Source organism: Meles meles, chromosome 11 (genome assembly GCF_922984935.1).
Source record: "Meles meles chromosome 11, mMelMel3.1 paternal haplotype, whole genome shotgun sequence".
NCBI classification, from domain to species: domain Eukaryota; kingdom Metazoa; phylum Chordata; class Mammalia; order Carnivora; family Mustelidae; genus Meles; species Meles meles.
Genome location: NC_060076.1, coordinates 87543909 through 87565130, shown reverse-complemented (window position 1 = coordinate 87565130; position 21222 = coordinate 87543909). Strand labels below are relative to the sequence as shown.

At 38.9% G+C, this 21222-nt stretch overlaps 1 protein-coding gene across 3 annotated transcripts in view; it reads left to right on the top strand.

The window, feature by feature from the left end:
• CFAP95 (cilia and flagella associated protein 95) overlaps positions 1–21222 on the top strand; it is a 122372-nt gene that overhangs the window by 41163 nt on the left and 59987 nt on the right. The window contains exon 1 of one of the 3 annotated variants that reach the window (XM_046023258.1): positions 3542–3693. The exons of the other annotated variants lie outside the window; for them this stretch is intronic. Within the exon in view, the coding sequence (XP_045879214.1) occupies positions 3542–3693 (152 nt within the window). Of the gene's footprint in view, positions 1–3541; positions 3694–21222 lie in introns of those variants that run through there. 3 annotated transcript variants of the gene reach the window in all.

Below are 21222 nucleotides of genomic sequence, written 5' to 3'. Positions count from 1 at the left end.
ATCTTGCTATTTTTCTTTCATATTTTTCACATCACTGAATTGTACCAGATTCTCTTGGGTGCTCAACAACAGATTCTGACTCTGAAATCCTTACCACTTCTCAAATGAGGAAGAAGAGGAGGAGGGAATAGGGAGAGAGGGAAGGAGGAGAGAGAGAAGGGGAGGGAAGAAGAAGAGAAGGAATGGAGCACGGAAAAGGAAGGGATAAAGGCAGAAAATGTGAGAAAAAGAAAAGAAGAAAGGGAAGGGAGGAGGGAAAGATGGAAGTGGAGGCATGGAGGGATTGGGGAAGACCAGAAATCTCATTCATTTTGACATAGGAGGTGTACTCTAACTTTTTTGTATAAAACAGTCTTAAGTGAACCCCTAGATGTCATATAGTGGGTGACGGGAGCTCCCTATTCCTAGAGAATTTTAAAAATACTATGCAATCAATCCTTGATTGGGACCCAAATCCTCAATTTTAAACTTCTAAATATTATAGAATTCAAATACAGGTTTTTTATAGATTTAAATGATTCAACATGGAGATAATACAAGTAAATTTTCTTACAGAATTAGATTTTTTTTTTCTCAGCTTAATTGCATGACATTTGGTAGAAGAAAGTTTAATGTTTGGGGGTGATCATTGCTGATAGTGACTTTGGAAGGTCCTGACAGGTGATTTCCTGGAATCAAGCAGATGATTGTTAAGACAGGAAGAGAAAGAAGATGCTGAAGAGGTTTGCCCCTGTGGCCATTTACATCTGGCTGGTTTATATCTGTTTTAGATTTGCTCTTCTGGTCAGGTCTTCTTGGCAACTTCTTAAATGATCTGATAAAACTGATGAATATATTAGAGGAGGCTCAGAAGATGGGGATTCCCACTTCCTGAGTTGGGTCTGCCTGCACTTTCCTACAGAAAAGTCCTGTTTCAGTCACCTGAACTATAATTTTCTTACCCCAAGGATATTATGGTGAAAAGAGATTAATCTAAATAGAAAACATTGCTTTAATCCCTACACTTCATTGGTTTGATGAAGTTTGAAGAAAACAGGAATAACTCAAGTGTGTTGAGGACCAGTGATTTCACATTTAAAAAGCATAAAGCTTATTAATGGTCTTGAAAAGATTCCGTATGAATACAAAACCATCATTATCACTGGTATCATAATCCAAATATCTTGACAACATTTTTCTGATTCAGACTGTTAAATTTCATATTAAAATATAATAAAAAGATATTCATTTACAAAACCCTTGTAAACAGACAAAGCTTGAAAAACAGGAAGTATACTTCGGGAACTCCACACAAACAAGCACATTTTAAGGTACTTTTCCCAAGTAATAAGGACAGAGTTAGGATATAACAATAGCAGTAGTAGTCAAAATTTTATTGAGGGCTAAGCATCCATTAGGCACACCTGCTTTATTATCTTATGTAATTCTCACAAAACCCTTCTGTTCTCCTATTTCATCGATAAGCAATCAGCAAAGCAAAAATCCCACAGAACATACTGGTGTATACAAAAGGAATGGAAGGAATCTGAACTGGAGGGTATCAGAGAGTCAATCTCATATATCCCAACACGAGGATGTTGAAAAGTATTTAGTAGACACAGAAGACAATAAAGCTGGTGACGTTGGTATAAAGGGGAAAGAGTATAATAACAAAGCATATTCATAGACGAAACTAAGCTTTCAGCTTGGTTTACGGAACTCTGAAATAATAAGCTACAGTTGTTTTGTTTTCTTAACTTACTGCTACTTCTTTGTGCTGAAACGCTTTTAAATCTCCATAGTACTGTCCGTGGACCTCAGAAAGGGTTTGGCTCTGGGCAGACTTTATCTCTGAGTCAAACTGGCTGCAGAAGCTTAACATCTCGGGCACAAATATATTATGTTGCCATCACTTGAAGCATAAGTAAAATAAAAATTTAAAAAGAAACAGATGGTAGTAATGATGGTAATATTTTTGGAGTGATGGCAATATGTTTTGCTTTGATTGGCTAGAATTGAGCTTAATGTGGATCTTATTTAGCCTTTTAAAGTTAATTTCTATTTTTCTTTCTCCTTTCTTCAGGAAGAAAAGAGCTAAAATAGCACTCAGTACTCTACTAGCACTTTGCTGGTGACAATGGACTATTTATCTGGTTTTAAATAACATGGCTTAACTGTGGCTGTCAGTAAAATAAGGGCCTTAGCATACCACTGGCGCCCACACTGGGTACCACAGGCCACAGAGAAGCACTTAGTAGTTGTGTGTAATCAAATTTGTAAAAACTGATCCAGAATAATGCTTCATTATTTATAGGAGTGCTATAATAAATCTTTTGCAAACTATGGAATCCGTTTGTAATGTGAAATGTCTCTTGTGTTTTTAAGTTTGAATTTTTGTGTACATGTGGTCTTCATAAAGTAAGAATTTATGGAAGCCCAAGTAAAGCTAAAGTACCCAATTCATTTGTTCACTCAAACTCTGAAATGATGCCATATACTAAGCATCATTCCAGGTCAGAGGGATGGCCATGATGAAGTCCACTAATGCCCTTACGGTGCTTAACTAAGTTGGGGAGAATTTTGATACCTAAATATTCTTCGCTTGGAAAGTCAAAGATAAAATACGCACCTTCCTTCTGGAAGGCAGCTATCCAATCATTTCTTGAAAGCAATGCCATAGGTAATCTTTTTGAAATCTCCTTGTCACATATTAAACAACACAATAATATGATGAATTTGTGTTGTCATAAAATATCAAGTGCGAAAATGAGAACTGGCAGGTCTCGGGGAGCTGAATGCCCTGGAGTCCTAAGCTGTACCTGGAGGTTGGGTCTTTCAGCGTTACAGCCTGAAGGGACCTCAGATTCTTGTGTCCACCCTGTCCCCTCCTCGGTCCCATCATCTACTTTGTTTTTTCAGAGGAAGAAACTCAAAAAGGTTGGGAAATCAGCCGAAACCGGAATCAATGAGGGTTTTTTCATCCCCAGACTTTTTAGCTGATTTGCTGACTGATTCTGCTCCTCCTTATGTAAAAATGACACATTTTAGGGTTTGAGGCGTGTTCTCTTGCTCCCTTTTGGTTAAACTTACATGCTTATAAGTAGAAGATGTGGTGACGACAGATGATGGATGGTAAAAAGAACTTCTGCAAGGACGGCGGAGCCTAAGTGCTCTGGGCTCAGGACCCTTAAGCCCTTAACTGACCCGCCCATCCCCCTTAAGTCCGCTGGCCACTCTGAGGATTAGGCTGGTGGTAGGGCGAAACTACAGATCCCAGGAGGCGGAGGGGCGTCCCTCTCAACCTTTCCGTAGGTGAGTCGCTCCCTTCATTGCATTCTGGGAAATGTAGTTTCTTTCTAATCAGTGCATACCCTGTCTTGGAAACCAGAGCTATTAGGTTTGAGGGATCCGCCCCTCCACTGGCCCCGCCCTCTCTATTGACCCCGCCCCAGGTTGCTCAGGAGATAAGAGACGCGGAATCCTGAATCCTGGTCGGTGTTGGCGTGGGGAGCAGAATAGGTGCAGAAAGAAATCCTCTGAGGTCTGAATGTGGCCAGCCTCAATGGAGAGTTCTGGCAGCTCCTGCCAGGACTGGTGCAGCAGTAAACAATACTGGTTTGAGCTCGGACCCACGGACTTGCTGGAGCGCAAGGGCTCCCTCACCCTCCGCTCCCATCACAAGAAGTACTCGAAACCCGTGTTGGTGTATTCTTGGTGAGCGAGCTCTCTGCAGTTCCTGATTGCTGGGGGAAGGGATGGGTGGGGGAGGAGAGGAAAGGATAGTAACAGAGAGGGCAAGGGTGGAGAGGATAGAATAAACAGAGAAGAAGAGAATGAATAAACAGGAAGAGAAGAGCAGAGAAAGGGAAAAGGAAGAGGTGAGAAAGAAAAAGATGAGAAGTGAGAGAACTGGGAGAGGGGACAAGGGAGAAAAAAGAAAGAGAAGAAAGATCTTCATAGGAGAGATAAAGAGGGTGGGAGTGAGAGTTTGGGGCAGCAGGAAGAGATAGGAAAGCCTCCAAGAGCAGCTCCCCAGACACACGGAGACCTGCTGTAGCAGCTCCCAGTCCACCAGAGGTCATAGATCACTCTCACAGTCTATGCAGGTGAGGCCTAGAAATCACATTTCTGAAATAACATTACTTACTCTTAAAAGGAACGGTCCGTTAGGGGACAGCAGGAGGGTGATGAGTTAATTTGTCCAAACCCTCCTTGATCCCATTCATTCATTTAATGTATGTGAACCCTGCAGCTTCTGTCTTGCAAACTTTCTACAGCCTGCCCACTTTTCCTACAAGCCCTCCACCTTGTAATTCTTATCCCTAAAACTGACTCTCTGCCTATTTTGAACTCAGTGTGAGAGGCTAGATAGATTTGGAATCCAAAGCTCTATTATGAAGTAGAAAATCCCCCTTTTAGCCTCATACAGGGGTTTCCTCATAGACCTCAAGCAAAACACTTAGCTCTTCCATGATTTTGTTACTCTGTAAAGATGTAGGTCATAATATAAATCACTATTAGAAATTACTGTTAAAGACCTTTTTCAAGTGGACAGTGTTTCTGCTCTCTTTTGTCCTACCATGACTTGTGGACATCAATAGCAAAACCACAGAAGAACATCCATGAGAAGATGAGGAATTTGGTGGGGGAGAAGTGTGGTCTAACCTGGAAAGTCATTATGGTCACTGCAAAAATGTAGAGAGTTCTTACGCTGTTAATTTTAGAAAGAACGTTTGGGAACAGGAAGAAATAAATTCAACATTCATGTGTCGTGCACTTTGCTATGTGTTGGAGACACAGAGGCAGGTAAAGTGGATTCAATGAGTTAATTTGTCTAAAGCATTTAATACCATGCCTGTATATAGTAAGCAGTCAAAAATATATGGTAGCTAATACTGATTTTTTAGGATAATATAATGGTTGAACACTTGGACTGTAGGTTGGAGTATCAACTCTGTAGCATGTGATATGGCAAGTCACATGGCTGCTCTAGGCCTCTGTTTCTGCAACTGTAAAATGGACTATTGTAAGATTAAACACGGTGTTGTATGTGAAGCACCTTTTAACATGTAGCCTGGCACTTAGCACAGTAAAGGTTATATACATGTATTAGGACACGGTCATCGACCTCAAGGAATTTCATAAATCTGTAAAGGAGAATGCCATTAAATTCAGAATAATCCGATCTGTGCAAAATAGAGATGAGTATAAGAGGTAAAGGTAACAGGGAGAGGTTTGTGTGTATGTGTGGTTTCCTGAGCAGGGTTTAGAAGGAAGAATCGGAGCTCCATAGATACACAAAAGAGAACATCACTCACAGGCAAGCACAGTGGAAGAGTAAGAAGCAACCTCATAGGGAAATAGAAATAGTTCTCCATAGTCCACAAGTACAGTTGATCCTGTTTATTTGCGGATTCTGTATTTGTGAATTTGCCTACCTGGTAAAATGTATTTATAATCCCAAATCAATACTCAAGGTGCTTTCATGGTCATTTATGAACATGTGTGGAGAGGCAAAGTTTTTTAGTCACTCCCCACCCCCACACCCCATCAACACTACTGGTTGAGATCAAAGTGACACTCTGCCTTTTTGTTTCAGCTCATACTATAAACAAGTAGGGGTTTTTTTCATGGTCTATTTAGCATTTTTCTGCTTTTCGTTGGTGATTTCATTATTGATATAGCCCCCATACTGCTGGAGTGCTATCTGTTGTTGTGTGCAAGGAGGCTGTGATGTGCCTTGTGGAGAAAATATATGTCGCATAAACTTCATTCAGTCACGAGTTACAGTACTGTTGGCTGTGAGTTCAATGTGAATGAATCAGCAGAAGACATTAAGGAAGGTATATTTAAACAGAAACATACATAAAAGCAGGTTATATATTGATTGGTTGGTGAAAATGTGAGCAGAGGCTCATAGGAACCTACTTCTTTCTTTCCCCTAGGAGCAGTGGTTCAGTATCTGCTAATTATTTGGGACAACTTTATAGAATGTAACAACTTAAATAATGAGAACTGGTCATAAAATGTGAGAAATACTTGATTTCTTTGAGCTGGCTGTGCAGTTAGCATCCTTGCTTCCCTTTCATATCCAAACAGTCCCCCAAATTTGTCTTTAAAAAAAAAAAAAAGACAAAGTTCAAATTATATAAACTTCCAAATGAATAATCTGATCAGCTATTTTGTTTTTATGCATTCTGGTTGTAATTGTTTGCTTTCTAATGACTTATTATATATTAAAACGCTTATTAAATTTTAATCTTTTATGAGTGATTTTTACTTAATCAATGAATACTTACTATCTATGATATACCATCCAAGTGACCTCTCAACTGAGTATTTGATCAATTAAATGACTTTACCTCTAGGTTTGCAAAGTAGAATCTGTAACTGGGAAAAATTCTGATTTACCTCTGCTTATATTGGTATAAACATTTGCGTGATTTCTGTGTTTCTCTTTAGGTTGCATGTGGATTTCACTCCACATATTAAAAACAGTTGTATGTAATAGACCTGCTAAAGTGATATACACAGAACGGTCATGTTAAAAGTGTCTCTGGGGCAGTACTGGAATAAGACATCTGGAATAAGACCATCTCTTCCTTACAGCTGGAATGATGGACATCACCATATCACCTGTATCACACTGACACTTCTGAAAGAGAGAGGCCTTTTCTAGAAGTTATTTTTCTCTATTCATTCCTGTAGCATTTGTAGAGCTATACCATTAGATGATTCCATAAGAAATTCCAAGTTGGGGGGAAATCTTCTCTTGGAGTATCTTCCCATTCATTGGAATAATGGAATACTAAGAATAAGAACAACTAGATTTGTCCTTAATAAATTCCCTGATGTGAGGCTACTTCTTATATTTTTATATATGTACTTTAACTCATCTCTTCATTGCCTAAATCGACATCAGGTAATAAGTGATGATAATTTAAAGCCCCCAAATTCATTCAAGTCTCCATGGAGACAGTTCATGCTCTTGTCTCCATGGTGACACCTAGAGTTTTAAGAGCTCAGGTTAATTTTATGTATATTTCAATTACTTTTCTCCCCTGTCTAAGCCCTAATTAAAAAGCCTGGGCATTTTACTCTTCCCTTCCTTACCACCCCCCCCCCCCATAATAGGAAAACAAAAAGAGAAAGGGAAAAAAGAAGAAAAATAGAATGCAGTGTTAATTGTGGGGTAGGAAAGTTCATAGTTTTACAGATTTCTACATAAAATCATTTGGCTTGGGGAAAGAAATTAAAGAGCTTTCTATGATGCTTTTCGGACCTACAATCTATTGTGCTGTCTGAACAGGGAGTTCATGTATATTTAAGGTACTCCATGATCAGAGGAGAGCCCACTTTCAAGCCACAAGGTATCATTAGTGTACTAATGAGAATGAGATGCATTCTCATTAGTATGAATATCATTAGTGTACAAATAAGAATGAAATGCATTAGAGATGCATTTTCTAATGTGCTGTATCATTCTTCCTGTATTTAATCAGTGACTTTCTTAGGGACTAACCTGGCAGTATTTGGAGTCCTTCACATGGCTCAGGGCCAAGCTAGGGTGACCCAGACCTTCTCTAGCCCGCATCCTTCTCCTCACATCTCTAATACAAACTCACAAAACAGGATGAAAAGGCAAATCAAAAAGCCCTTTAGTAACTATATGGTGCAGCCTGCCTCTTTTTTGAAATCCTTAAATGCTTCCCCTTCCACCAAGCCTCCATCCTCCTACCTTTAACAGCTCGGGCCCTCAACCAAATGCTTATTAAGTCCTATTTTATGTACATTTTAAATAAGTTTGCTTATGTGGTTTCCATGCATGTAGCATAGACTTTGGAAAGAAGAGAGAAGAGCCTTTAAAGAGGCTTTTTTTGGTCAAAATGAGAAGTGAGAAGAGCAAGCCTCAGGGCAAGGGGTAAGAACACAGTGGGTGCTCAATTAACATTCATCAAAGAAATGAACAAATGAGCAGATAGAATGAACACACACAGAAACCCAAAAGGCACTGGGTTGGGATCCTCTATTTTATGCTTTAGAAAGGCCCAGAGGTAAAAGTCTATAGGATGGCAAAATTCGTAATAAAACCAGAATAGATTCTCATAGCCATGATCCTGATCAAACAGGACGACACTGAAGCGTGTTTGCTTACCTCTGTATAAGTGAGCTTAGAGAAGTATGATGTACTCTTCTTCTGATTGGAATGGTAAAGAATTTAAAATTGGGAGCTAAACTTATGCTCTTCTTACTTGCAGTGCATAACTTATCAGGTACTAAGAAGATTTTGAGTTTATATAGGGACAAATGAATTTATATTTTAAAGAGATATCTTTGTTTCTTAGCTCATGCTTAAAAAATTCTAAATTACAATATCATGTGACCATTTGAGATGATGTAATAGTAGGCCAATGACATGCAAATATATTCACCATTGAGTGGGTAGCAGAATTAGAAATTTGCGCACAATTCAGATGCATATATAAGATATGTTTTCTAAAATGGATCCTCATGGCTTTTCAATTGTTAGTTACTAGGAAAAAATTCAAACTTGCCAACTAAAGGATATCTGTGTCTTCAAGTTTAAACAGCTTGTTTTAATTTAAAATAGTCTCTTTCAGAATGGTGCCCACTATTTCTGAGTCCCTCATCCTCCACACTGTCCTTTCCCCAGTCGCATCTGTGTGTGTGAGGGACTGGCGTCGTATGTTATTTTGGTGATGGGGAATGAGGCCCCCAGATTATGTGTGGGTCCTTGTTCTTGCTCACGTCACCCTTTGTCCAACTTCTGGTGCTGCTTCTGGTGAATTCATGACTAATCCACTTTGTTGAGGACCCCATGTCTCTGCTCATGGACTTAGTTCCATTTTGGCTCTTGCTGGCACTACAGATCCCCAAGTCAAGTCCGTCCCTGACTTAGGCTGGTCACCCACAGCCCCTGTGGTAGGGACAACTCATCCCTCAACACAGCAGCCCCGCCACTGCCCTCTGGCAGCTTCTGTCAAATACCCTGTGGAGAGGGTGTGTGCACGCTGGGGTTTTCCCAGGAGAGTTCACTCCCACTGGCCTGAGAATTACTCAAAGCCTTTCCTTTCACTTTCTAAAGTGATCTGGTGAAAAAGCTAAATTGTAAGGTCACCCTATCTGAGCTATGTTTGGGAGTTTCTGAGTCTTGTTAATAGCAGCTTAAGAAATTTCATGCTTTTATTTCTCCACAGTGACTTTCAAGAAAAATATCTTAGAACTCAAAAATTCCATTTTGTTAGAAGCTAATCAGCCATGCTTATTTTCCTTCATATTCCTGTCAAAACAACGCTAAGTCTTCCCAAGACAAATGTGGATGCCTCTGATTTATTAAGCAAAGGTTATCTTACAGAGTTAAGCAAAGAAAAGTAAAAAGATGAACATTTCAGAGTACAGTCTCACTGTAGGTAAAAAAAACAAAAACAAAAACCAGATGTGATGAATTCCTTTGGTAAGGGTGTATGTTGAGGGATACCTGAGTGGCTCAGTCAGTTAGGTGTCTGCCTTCGGCTCAGGTCATGATCCCAGGGTCTTGGGATCAAGTCCCACATCAGGCTCCCGGCTCAGTGGGGAGCCTGCTTCTCTCTCTCCCTCTGCTGCTTCCGCTGCTTGTGTGCTCACTCTCTCTCTCTCTGACAAATAAATAAATAAAATCTTAAAAAAAAAAGTGTGTGTCGAAATGGATTGAAAATAGATTGAAAGGACTTTCACTGTAATACAAAATACTTACTGGTTGTAGTAGATTTGTGGATTTTATCTTACTGGATGGTAGGTAGATTTGTGGATTATTTGCCTTTTTTTTTCCTCTTTGTCACCTCTACATTTTCCATAATGAACATGTATTATCTTCATAATAGGAATAAAGGAAAATAACTTTTAAAAATTTGATATCATTTCCTACAGCTTTTCCCCTGAAGCAAACATTCTCTAAACGATCAGAATGTAGACACAGCGCTTCATCTCTTTTAGAGTCTGAGTCACTCGTCATGGTTTATTATGAGTCTTTTTAAAATATCTTTTTAATTGCTAGTTTTGTGTTGGGTAAAAAGGATGATGTTATTCACATTCATTCGGATTAACCACCCTTTCATTCTTGTCTCGGTTCTATAATAGTAGATCCTACGCCGCAGTTATTTTTAATCTAGTTCTACATTCTCATTCCTCAACATACACACATACCGACAAATGACTTTGAATGTAGTAGTTTTGGGGGGAAGCACCTTATTTTCTATTTTTAAAATGAAATCCAGGACACACTGCATCCTTTTGCCCTGACTGAATTTTTCTTTCAATTCTTTTCTCTTTTATGAAATTTCAGTCAAATTCCCTTCCTGAAAACTGGTAGTTATAGAATTCTTGTGCCTTGACCTTTATGTGAGGTTTTGCTTAACTGGCAGCCAAAATAAAGCATCTTGCAAATTTTGCTTGCAAGATGAACCCTTGTAAGGTGGGATGTTACAGGATAGGCATTTCTACATGGGCATGCACTTGGAGTAGGAAAGACCACTGCTGTATACAAGCGCCTCTGCCTGAGCCTACTGTCTGCTTACTCTGGTGACCATCTCCCACCTGGGCCATAGGAACCCCCAATGACCACTCCTCAGGATAGGTAAAGGTGTGGGGCATGAGGGAGGATGTAAGAAGAATGTGGGGCCTAGTGACATTTTGAAAAGGTGAGGTTCAGTCTATGGACAGTGTGATAATTGGGCTCAGGGATCAAGGTTTTGTTGTTGTTGTTGTTATGTAAGCTCCACACCAAGCATGGAGGTCAACACAGGGCTTGAACTCACGACCCTGAGATCAAGACCTGCGCTGAGATCTAGAGTCAGACACTTAACCACCTGAGCCACCCAAGTGTGGTGGGCTTAACTTTTTTAACAGCACTAAAGCTAGTATTATTAGATAAACTACTCTGAGTTGGCCAAGGAAGCCACCTCTTGGAACTATTTTCTGTGTGCTGGTCAGACTTCTTTTGATTACAAGTGACAGACGCTCAGCTTACACTAGCCTAAGGAAGCAAGAGAATGAATCAGGTCATTATATTCATGGAGTGGTTGATCACCAGTTAAGAAGGAAGACAGGAGTGCAGCTCCACCTTAGAAACAACTGGAATAAAAGAGGCAAACACAAACAGGTCTCGTTTAATTTCTCCTCTCTCCTCCTCTGTTTGTGTTTGCTTCATCTTATCATTGAAAACTACAGGAAACATGGCTGCTGCAGTTCTGGAATTTTTATCTTATATTTTTATCCACACAGACACCACACACACAAAAGTTTGGTGTTAAGGAATTTTCGGTTCTGCATACAAAAATTTCAGGTTAGATGTGCATTCTTGGATCTATTTGGGGTCATCCAAATAGGCAGAGTTAGATGGAAATTATGTCAGTTCTCCAATAACCATAGGATGAGATGGATATACCCAGGAGAAAGGAGTGCAGAGCTCAAAATCCTATAGATATCTACTATATCCCATTCTATCCTAGAGATAGCTACTCTATCTGTTATATCCTATAGAGAGCTACTGTAGTAGAGAATGAATTTCATGTTCCAGATACCCATTTTTATAGCAAAATTTAGAGTATACACATTAATATATTAGGGATTTCCCACATTGGCTCTTACTTCGACTTTAAGCTTTCACCACACCACCTAACCAGCACCTACACAATGCACTTTTAAAAAATTGATTTTAGGTATAATGGACAGAAAACAGAAATCTTGTGTAGACATTAGATAAATATATTTTTACAATGCTTTGAAAAAGTTAGTTCTGAGTAAATTTTAATATTATTGTTTTTGCTAGACACTAAGCTTTTACTACTTGTTTCCCTTATTTCATTTTGAAATATAATTACATTTTAATTGTTATGAGTCATACAGTGTTATTTCTTTATTTTAACTTAACTAAGTTTTGATGCAGCAACCATTAATTGGCAAAAGAATTATATGTTTCTTTGGTAAGATGTTAGATCCCCAATCACATTGTTCTAAGTTCAATCAAAAGAAAAAATTGACATTATTTATTTATTGCAAAGAATTTAGCTTTCTTTTCTAGAAAGTGGTAGGACGAAGGGGTGCCTTGGTGGCTCAGTTGGTTGGGTGTTTGCCTTTGGCTTGATCATGATCCCGGTCATGAACCCGGGGTCCTGGGATAGAGCCCTGCATTTTGGGGCTCCTTGCTCACTGGGGAGCCTGCTTCTCCCTCTCCCTCTGCCTCTCCCCCTGCTTGTACTCTTGCTCTCTCCCTTTCTCTGCCAAATGAATAAATCTTTAAAAAATAAAAATAAAGCGGTAGAAAGAATATTTTGAAATTAAAATGTATGAATGACTTCTCAGAATTTTTTAAACACTTGGAAAAATACTGAGATGCTCAAGAAGGAGCCAGAAACATTAAATCAACTTTCGAAAAAAAAATCACTTAAAAATATTTTTATTTCTAAATAGTTCTTTTTTTAAAATAGCATTTGTTTAAAAAAATATGTTTATTATTAAACCATTGCTATGTTGCAGGCACTCTGCTGAGTCTGGGAATTGACAATGAGGTCAAGATTACTGTGAGACAGGAGTAGGGAAGGCTGGCCAGGCAAATACTATATGCTGTGCATACTAGGATCAGGGTAAGCCAGAAGAGCATCCTGGGAACATCCAAGAGGAGCACTTAATCCTACTGGACCAGGTCAAGTTTGGAGAGGAGGTTGTTCTAACTCCTAGGGTTCAATGGAGAACTAAAGATGGCACATTAGTTAGTTGTCAACTGAAAGCATTACCGCCCCTTCCACTGGAGTGTTTGGTAATAGGTGTGGGCAGTTTTGATCGCATTATTATCAGTCTCTGGTGATGTCAAGTGTGCGAATACAAGAATTGTGACTTTTAGTTCTAGGGAGGGTCACAGCATCTTAATAGCATTTAATCATCTGTCTATATGATGCCTGAGTTACATATCCATAACTTTTATGGCCAGACGGGTGGGGACAACAGTTAATATATATCTTAGGCCAACACATTCAGGTTAGCTAAATTTACATATGGTCATTCATAGCAAGGGTGCAAACAGCAAACCTCCTAATAGATAATCACGGAAAAGGAATTCTTATTTATTACTGCATAATAATCCTGAGCATTCAGAGCTCAGTGGCACCTGCTCTCGCTGTAGGGGTGCATGCCGACAAGTAACATAATCTCATCGAAGGCAGTTTCCTATAGCTTAACTTATTGTGGTCTCCTTTCTAGACCTTGAAAAGAATGTGATTTAGTAGAGAAATCTAGTCTGGATAGATTGTATATTGTTTTGTTTTGTTTTGTTTTTTAGAGGCATTATTTTGTATGTTAAACTTTTTTTTAAAGATTTATTTATTTATAGGAGAGAGAGAGATTGAGGGGAGGGGCAGCGGGAAAGGGAGAGAGAGAATCTCAAGCTAACACCCTGCTGAGCATGGAAACTGACATGAGGCTTGATCTTGCAACCCTAAGGTCATGAGCAGAAATCAGGAGTCGGTAGCTTAATTGACTGAGCCACTCAGGCTCCCCTGTATGTTAAACAATCTTAAAATAAATCTAAATAATTTGGAAAAGCTGCCAGTGATTGTTTTAAACTTATGTCAAAATGAATGTAGTGAATGTAATTTGCTCCACTATAGGTCTTCTCAGCTCTATCTTTGCCCTCGTACCTCTGACACCTAAGGAGATCAAGGCATGTCAAATATCCTGCTAGATAGTAAGGTACAAATAAGAAATTTCCTTCCATAATAAAATCATCTGGGCATGGTGCTATTTGATGGAAAAGTCTCCTTTTTCCTTGACACCTTTTCTGTTTCTTCTTTGGGAATTGTCTATCTAGACTTTCTGTCTCTACTGAGGACAATTTTAGTAAACAGCTTTTCATAGAAGGTTATGTGTGCCATCTAGCTTTCTAAATATATTTGCATAGAGTTATGGAAAGTAGTCTTTACTACTTTTAGATTTTTTCTTCTATTTTGATGGTTATTCCTATTCTTAACAACCTTATTAAGATACAACTCACATACTACACATATCGTTTTAAGGTGTATAATTCAGGGGCTTTCAGCTTATTGACCAAGTTGCACATCTATCATTGGGTACCTGTGTGGTTCAGTCAGTTAAGCATCAGCCTTTGGCTCAGGTCATGATCCCACAGTCCTGGGATCGACCCCCACATTGGGCTCCCTGCTCAGTGGGTAGGCTGCTTTCTCCCCTGCTTGTGCTTTCTTGCCATCTCGCTCTCAAATGTATAAATAAAATATATATATTTTTAAGTTGTCCATCTGGGGGGGCTTTGGTGGCTCAGTCGTTAAGCATCTGCCTTTGGCTCAGGTCATGAACCCAGAACATTGGGATCGAGCCCCGCATAGGGCTCCCTGCTCAGCCGGAATCCTGTTTCTCCCTCTCCCACTCCCCCTGCTTCTATTCCCTCTCTTTCTGTCTCTGTCAAATAAGTAAATAAAATCTTAAAAAAAAAAAAAAGTCCATCTATCAACACAACTGATTTGATTTTATTATTGTTTTTTAAAGATTTTATTTGTTTGACACAGGGAGAGAGAGAGACAGAGAGAGAGGGAACACAAGCAGGGGGAGTGGGAGAGGGAGAGAAGTAGGCTGAGCGGGGAGCCCAATGCTGGGGTGGGGATTAGTGGCTCAGATCCCAGGACTCTGGGATCATGATCTGAGCCAGAGGCAGACAATTAATGACTGAGCCACCCAGGTGCCCCAACACAATTGATTTTAGGACATTTTATTTAACGTAAGAAGAAATCCTGTTCCTTTTAGCTGTAACTCCTTTTTTTATTGGTCTTTTTTTGTGTGTTATGTTAGTCACCATACATCATTAGTTTTTGATGTAGATAGAGTTCCAAGAGTCATTGTTTACATATACCATCCAGTGTATGCAATACGTGCCCTCCTTAATACCTACCACCAGGCTCACCCATCCCCCCCACCCCCATCCCCTCTAAAAGCCTCAGTTTGTTTCTCGGAGTCCGCAGTTTCTCATGGTTCATCTCCTCCTCCGATATCCCCCCCTTCACTTTTCCTTTCCTTCTTCTAATGTCCTCCATGTTATTCTTTATGTTTCACAAGTAAGTGATACCATATGATAATTGACTTTCTCTGCTTGACTTATCTCACTCAGCATAATCTCCTCCAGTCCCGTCCATGTTGATGCAAAAGTTGGGTATCCATCCTGAATCCCTTTTAAGCTCTAGAAACCACTAACCAACTGTCTGTCTCTATAGATTTGCCTATTCTAGACATTTCATATGAATGGAATAAAATAATATATGGTCCTATGTGACTGGTTTCTTTTACTTAGCATAATGTTTTCAAGTTTCATCCATGTTGTAGCAAGTATCAATAGTTCATTTCTTTTTATTGCCTAATAATATTCCACAATGTGGATATTATATCCCTCTACTCTGTTTGTCTCCCTTGCCCTTTTTCTTGATTTTTTAGATGTGCCTATTTTGCTTACTTACTCATTTATTCAGTTTTCTAACTAATTCTGCATTTAATTACACTTTTATCTTGAATTATTATGTCATTCTGGATTCTTTTGGCTTGCTTGTTCTTTTTTCTGTGTTTTTGAATTAGATGTTTTACTTATTTCCATTGTTTCATTTCTGTTGATACAAGTACTTAAAGCTTAGAATTTCTTTCTGGATACTGTTATAGCTATAATTTTATGGATTCCTATAAGTAGTATTTCAATTTATTGGTAGTTTTTAAAAATTCAACAGTTTAAGTTTATATTGATCTTTGATCTTTGAAGTGTTTAAGTATGTTCAGATTGAAGAAGGATCTTTTTAAAAATGTGCTATAAGTATTTAGTGTTACTGAGTTGTCATTTATATCTTTCAAACATAATTAAAATATTTTTTCTTAATTTTTATTAAAGTTCTATGTGCACTTTAAGTTGAATTTAGACAGTCACCAAATATTGGCTTCACACTCCATGTGCATATTATGTTCACCTATTTATCCAAGGATAATGACCCAAATTCTATCCAGTCACAGGTCAAAATTTCAAGATCTCTACGTGTTATGCTATTGTCTCTCTACTAAGTGTAGTTGTAGACTAGATGTAGCTCTGTGTGATTCAGAAAACCATGAAGGAAAGGGACAAATTTTCTGCTCCCAGTGCACGATGGTGAGACAAGGACAAGATAACTGTAATAAGCACTCTTGCTCAGAAAGAAGGATGGAAGAGATGGGACTGTCGTTGGTCCATAGTCATTCTTAAATCATGTCTGGCACACAGAGCCCTATTCTGGTATTAGGAATGTTCTTTGTTAGACCCCCATTCTGCTTTCTGGAAGCAGCTTCCCTTTCCCATGGTCCTTGACTCTGCCCTGTGTGTGGTCTTTTCTATTATTCTTGAGCACATCTGCAATGGATGTTGTTGTGACTATGTCTTCCTGTGAAACTGCTCAGCTTTCTCAGTTCATTTCCTAGTTCCAGAAGTTTGGGAGGCCAAAGAATATTTTTTCAAAAGATTTATTTATTTATTTTAGAGAGAGAGAGAGCTTGGGGGAGAAGGCAGGAGCAGAAGGAGAGGAGAGATTCTCAAGCAGGTTCCCTGCTGAATGTGGAGCTTGAAGAGGGGAGAAGGCTCTATACCACAACCCATGAGATCATTACTTGAACCACACCAAGAATCGGATGCTTAACCTGCTGAGCCACCCAGAGGCCTCTCAAAGACTATTTTAAGTACTGAGCAGTTAAAGGATTTTAAATTCAGACGGCTGGCTTATTTGGAAGAACAATTTTTAAGAATTTCATAAGCTTATTTGTTTGAATTCTGTTAATTCCAACTGGTAATAGCCTCGCTCTCAATTCTTTCTAGATGAAGTTCTGCTATATTTCTTTATTTTTCTTCTTATAATAAATACCTTGAATATCACTTTGAGACTGTTGTAGTTACAGAAATCAGACACCCTGGGAATTTCTGTTTGACTGTCTCCTTAGGCAGATGTTTGCTTGAATGCAGCTTAATTCATTGGGAACATCTAACAATGGGATGAACTTTGCTGCAAGGCTCAACTTTGATAGAACTTTGTCTCAAAAAGATCTTTCTGAGTTTTCTGTCTTACTCTTTGAGATCTAAAAGTTGCTGGCTCTTCTAACATTTCAGGCCCCAAATTTCAGGACTCTCTGGTTTCCCTTTACCTTCTTGTAAACCAGCCAATTAACTGAATTTACCTCTCTCTCTTTTATAAATACGTTGGGAAAAAACAATCGCAGTTCACACAGGGAGCTGACGAACTTTTCCCCAATCTCTTTCTCGGTCTCACTAGATACGTGAGTATCTAGTCATGTAGATGTCATGACTACTACTGTAGTCATGAAATGTTTTGCCTTTCCACCCTGCAATATCAGCTTCCTGTTGTCTTTGCCTGACTTTTGGCCAATGCCATATACTTCAGATTTTTGTTATAGTAGCACCCATCCCAATTCTGGTACTGATTTCTGTGTTAGAGGAGGCTAAACTTAATCTGTGATAACAACCCCCCAAATCTCAGTGGCTTAACACATAAAGGTTTATTTCCTGCTCACACAAAGTCAACTGTAAGTTTTTGGTGGAAGAGTGGGCATTCCTCCACACAGATACTCTAGGATTCAGGCTGATTCAGTCTCTATCCTCTAGAAAGTCATTGACTGCTCTGTCAGGGGAAGAAAGAATTGAGAATTGTACAAGAGCTTTCACTGTCACGGAAAGGACATTTATTTTTTTCTGCTCATATTTATTTTGTTAGCCAGAACTAGTCAAATGGCCCCACCAACTGCAAGAGAGCTGGGAGTTTTAACCTCTTGTATTCCCAGGAAGTAAGGAAAAATAATATTGGTGAGCACAATATCTATTACATATGGAAGACTTTCTTATAAAACTCAGTCCTAGGTGGAATCTAGGGCTAGATTTTTGTTCTTCTAGCCCTGAAGTCATTGCCCATGAGCAGTGTTGGCAAATACCTTGAAGGCCTCGGTAGACTGGGTGTTTTGAAGATGTATTTAACACTTTGGTTATAGGATTTCATCCAAAAATTGACCTGGAAATTTCCCCACTGGATTTTCAGCTCTTAAATACTTTTAATGTGTTGGGACTTAAAAATTACATATTTTATCTAGCATTTTCCATTGTTTTCAGTGAATTTATTTGCATAACCATGGAAATATAATTTGGCTGCCACTCCAAGAGTTCCCAACTCTGACCAGTCTTGTTAGTGAGATTTTCCCCCACAGCCTCTTATTTTCAACTTGTTCCAATTGTCTTTGACAAATTCTTTGGTTCTACTTGTCTTTCAATGGATCTTGGCTGCGTATGGGAGCCCTTGCACACAGTGTGATCAGGAAATTACAACTTCTGACTTCGCCAAAAATTTGGTTTGCTTTTAATTTTTCCATTTCCTTTGTTACTTTTGAATGATTTCTAGGAAGATATGGGGAAAATGCTCATTTGTATCACTATGTTCATAGTGGAAGAATATTTAAACTTTAGATTCTGTTTATGAAGAATGGCTTGTTCATTTGTTTCTAATGTGAATGAAATGAATTGCTTTGAAACCAAAGAACCTTGTGATATCTAGTCAATATGCATTGCTCATGGGTTCACAGAAGTGTGCATTAAAATGGGCCTTAACAAAGACCAAAAAGGAGAATTTCAGACCAATATCACTGATGAATATGGATTCTAAGATTCTCAACAAGATCCCAGCAAATAGGATCCAACAGCACATTAAAAAGATTATCCACCGTGACTGGGTGGGATTCATCCCTGGGTTACAAGGATGGTTCAACATTTGCAAATCAATCAGTGTGATAGAACAAATCAATAAGAGAAGAGAGAAGAACCACATGGTCCTCTCAATTGATGCAGAAAAGGCATCTTTGACAAGATACAGCATCCATTCCTGATTAAAATGATTCAAAGTATAGGGATAGAGGGAACATTCCTGAACTTCATAAAATCTATCTATGAAAAACCCACAGCAAATATCATCCTCAATGGGAAAAAACTCACAGCCTTCCCATTGAGATCAGGAACATGACAAGGATGCCCACTCTCACCGCTCTTGTTCAACATAGTATTAGAAGTCCTAGCAACAGCATTCAGACAACAAAGAGAAATAAAAGGTATCCAAATTGACAATGAAGAAGTCAAACTCTCTCTCTTCACAGATGACATGATACTTTATATGGAAAACCCAAAAGACTCCACCCCCAAACAACTAGAACACATACAGCAATTCAGTAATGTGGCAGGATACAAAATCAATGTACAGAAATCAGTTGCTTTCTTATACAATAACAATGAAAATACAGAAAGGGAAATTAGAGAATTGATTCCATTTACTATAGAACCATAAGATACCTGGGCATAAACCTAACCAAAGAGGTAAAGGATCTGTACTTGAGGAACTACAGAAAGAAATTGAAGAAGACACAAAAAGATGGAAGACCATCTCTTGGACCTGAAGAATAAACATTGTTAAAATGTCTATACTGCCTGGAGCAATCTATACTTTTAATGCCATTCCGATCAAAATTCCACCCGTATTTTTCAAAGAGCTGGAGCAAATAATCCTAAAATTTGTATGGAATCAGAAGAGACCCCGAATTGCTAAGGACATGTTGAAAAAGAAAAACAGAACTGGGGGCATCTCGTTACCTGATTTCAACCTTTATTACAAAGCTGTGATCACCAAGACAGCATGGAACTGGCATAAAAACAGACACATAGACCTGTGGAACAGAGTAGAGAGGCCAGATATGGACCTTCAACTCTATGGTCAAATAATCTTCGACAAAGCAGGAAAAAATATACAGTGGAAAAAAAGACAGTCTCTTCAATAAATGGTGCTGGGAAAATTGGACAGGTATAAGTAGAAGAATGAAACTCAACCATTCTCTTACACCGTAAGAGTACACCGTACACAAAGATAAACTCAATATGGGTAAAAGACCTCAACGTGAGACGGGAATCCATCAGAATCCTAGAGGAGAACATAGGCAGTAACCTCTTCGATATCAGCCATAGCAACTTCTTTCAAGATATGTCTCCAAAGGCAAAGGAAACAAAAGTGAAAATGAACTCTTGGGACTTCATCAAGATCAAAAGCTTCTGCACAGTAAAGGAAACAGTCAACAAAACAAAGAGGCAACCCACGGAATGGGAGAAGATATTTGCAAATGACAGTACAGACAAAAGGTCGATATCCAGGATCTATAGAGAACTTCTCAAACTCAACACACACAAAAGAGATAATCATGTCAAAAAATGGGCAGAAGACATGAACAGACACTTCTCTAATGAAGACATACAAATGGCTATCAGACACGTGAAAAAATGTTCATCATCACTAGCCACATTGAGATTGAGATACCACCTTATACCACATTGAGATACCACCTTACACCAGTTAGAATGGCCAAAATTAGCAAGACAGGAAACAATGTGTGTTGGAGAGGATGTAGAAAAGGGGAACCCTCTTACATTGTTAGTGGGAATGCAAGTTTGGAGAACAGTGTGGAGATTCCTTAAGAAATTAAAAATAGAGCTTCCCTATGACCCTGCAATTGCACTACTGGGTATTTACCCCAAAGATACAGATGTAGTGAAAAGAAGGGCCATCTGTACCCCAATGTTTATAGCAGCAATGGCCATGGTTGCCAAACTGTGGAAAGAACCAAGATGCCCTCCAATGGACAAATGGGTAAGGAAGATGTGGTCCATATACACGATGGAGTATTATGCCTCCATCAGAAAGGATGAATACCCAACTTTTGTAGCAATATGGATGGGACTGGAAGAGATTATGCTGAGTGAAATAAGTCAAACAGAGAGAGTCAATTATCATATGGTTTCACTTATTTGTGGAGCATAACAAAGAACATGGAGGACATAGGGAGATGAAGAGGAGAAGGGAGTTGAGGGAAATTGGAAGGGGAGGTGAACCACGAGAGACTATGGACTCTGAAAAACAACCTGAGGGTTTTGCAGGTGTGGGGGGTGGGAGGTTGGGTGAGCCAGGTGGTGGGTATTATGGAGGGTACACGTATTGCATGGAGCACTGGGTGTGGTGCATAAACAATGAATTCTGTTATGCTGAAAATAAATAAATAAAAGGGACTTAAGCTCATATAATACAATCTTTTGAGATTATTCTAGTAGAGTTCATTCAAATTATTTCAACCAGTAATATTAAAACTATA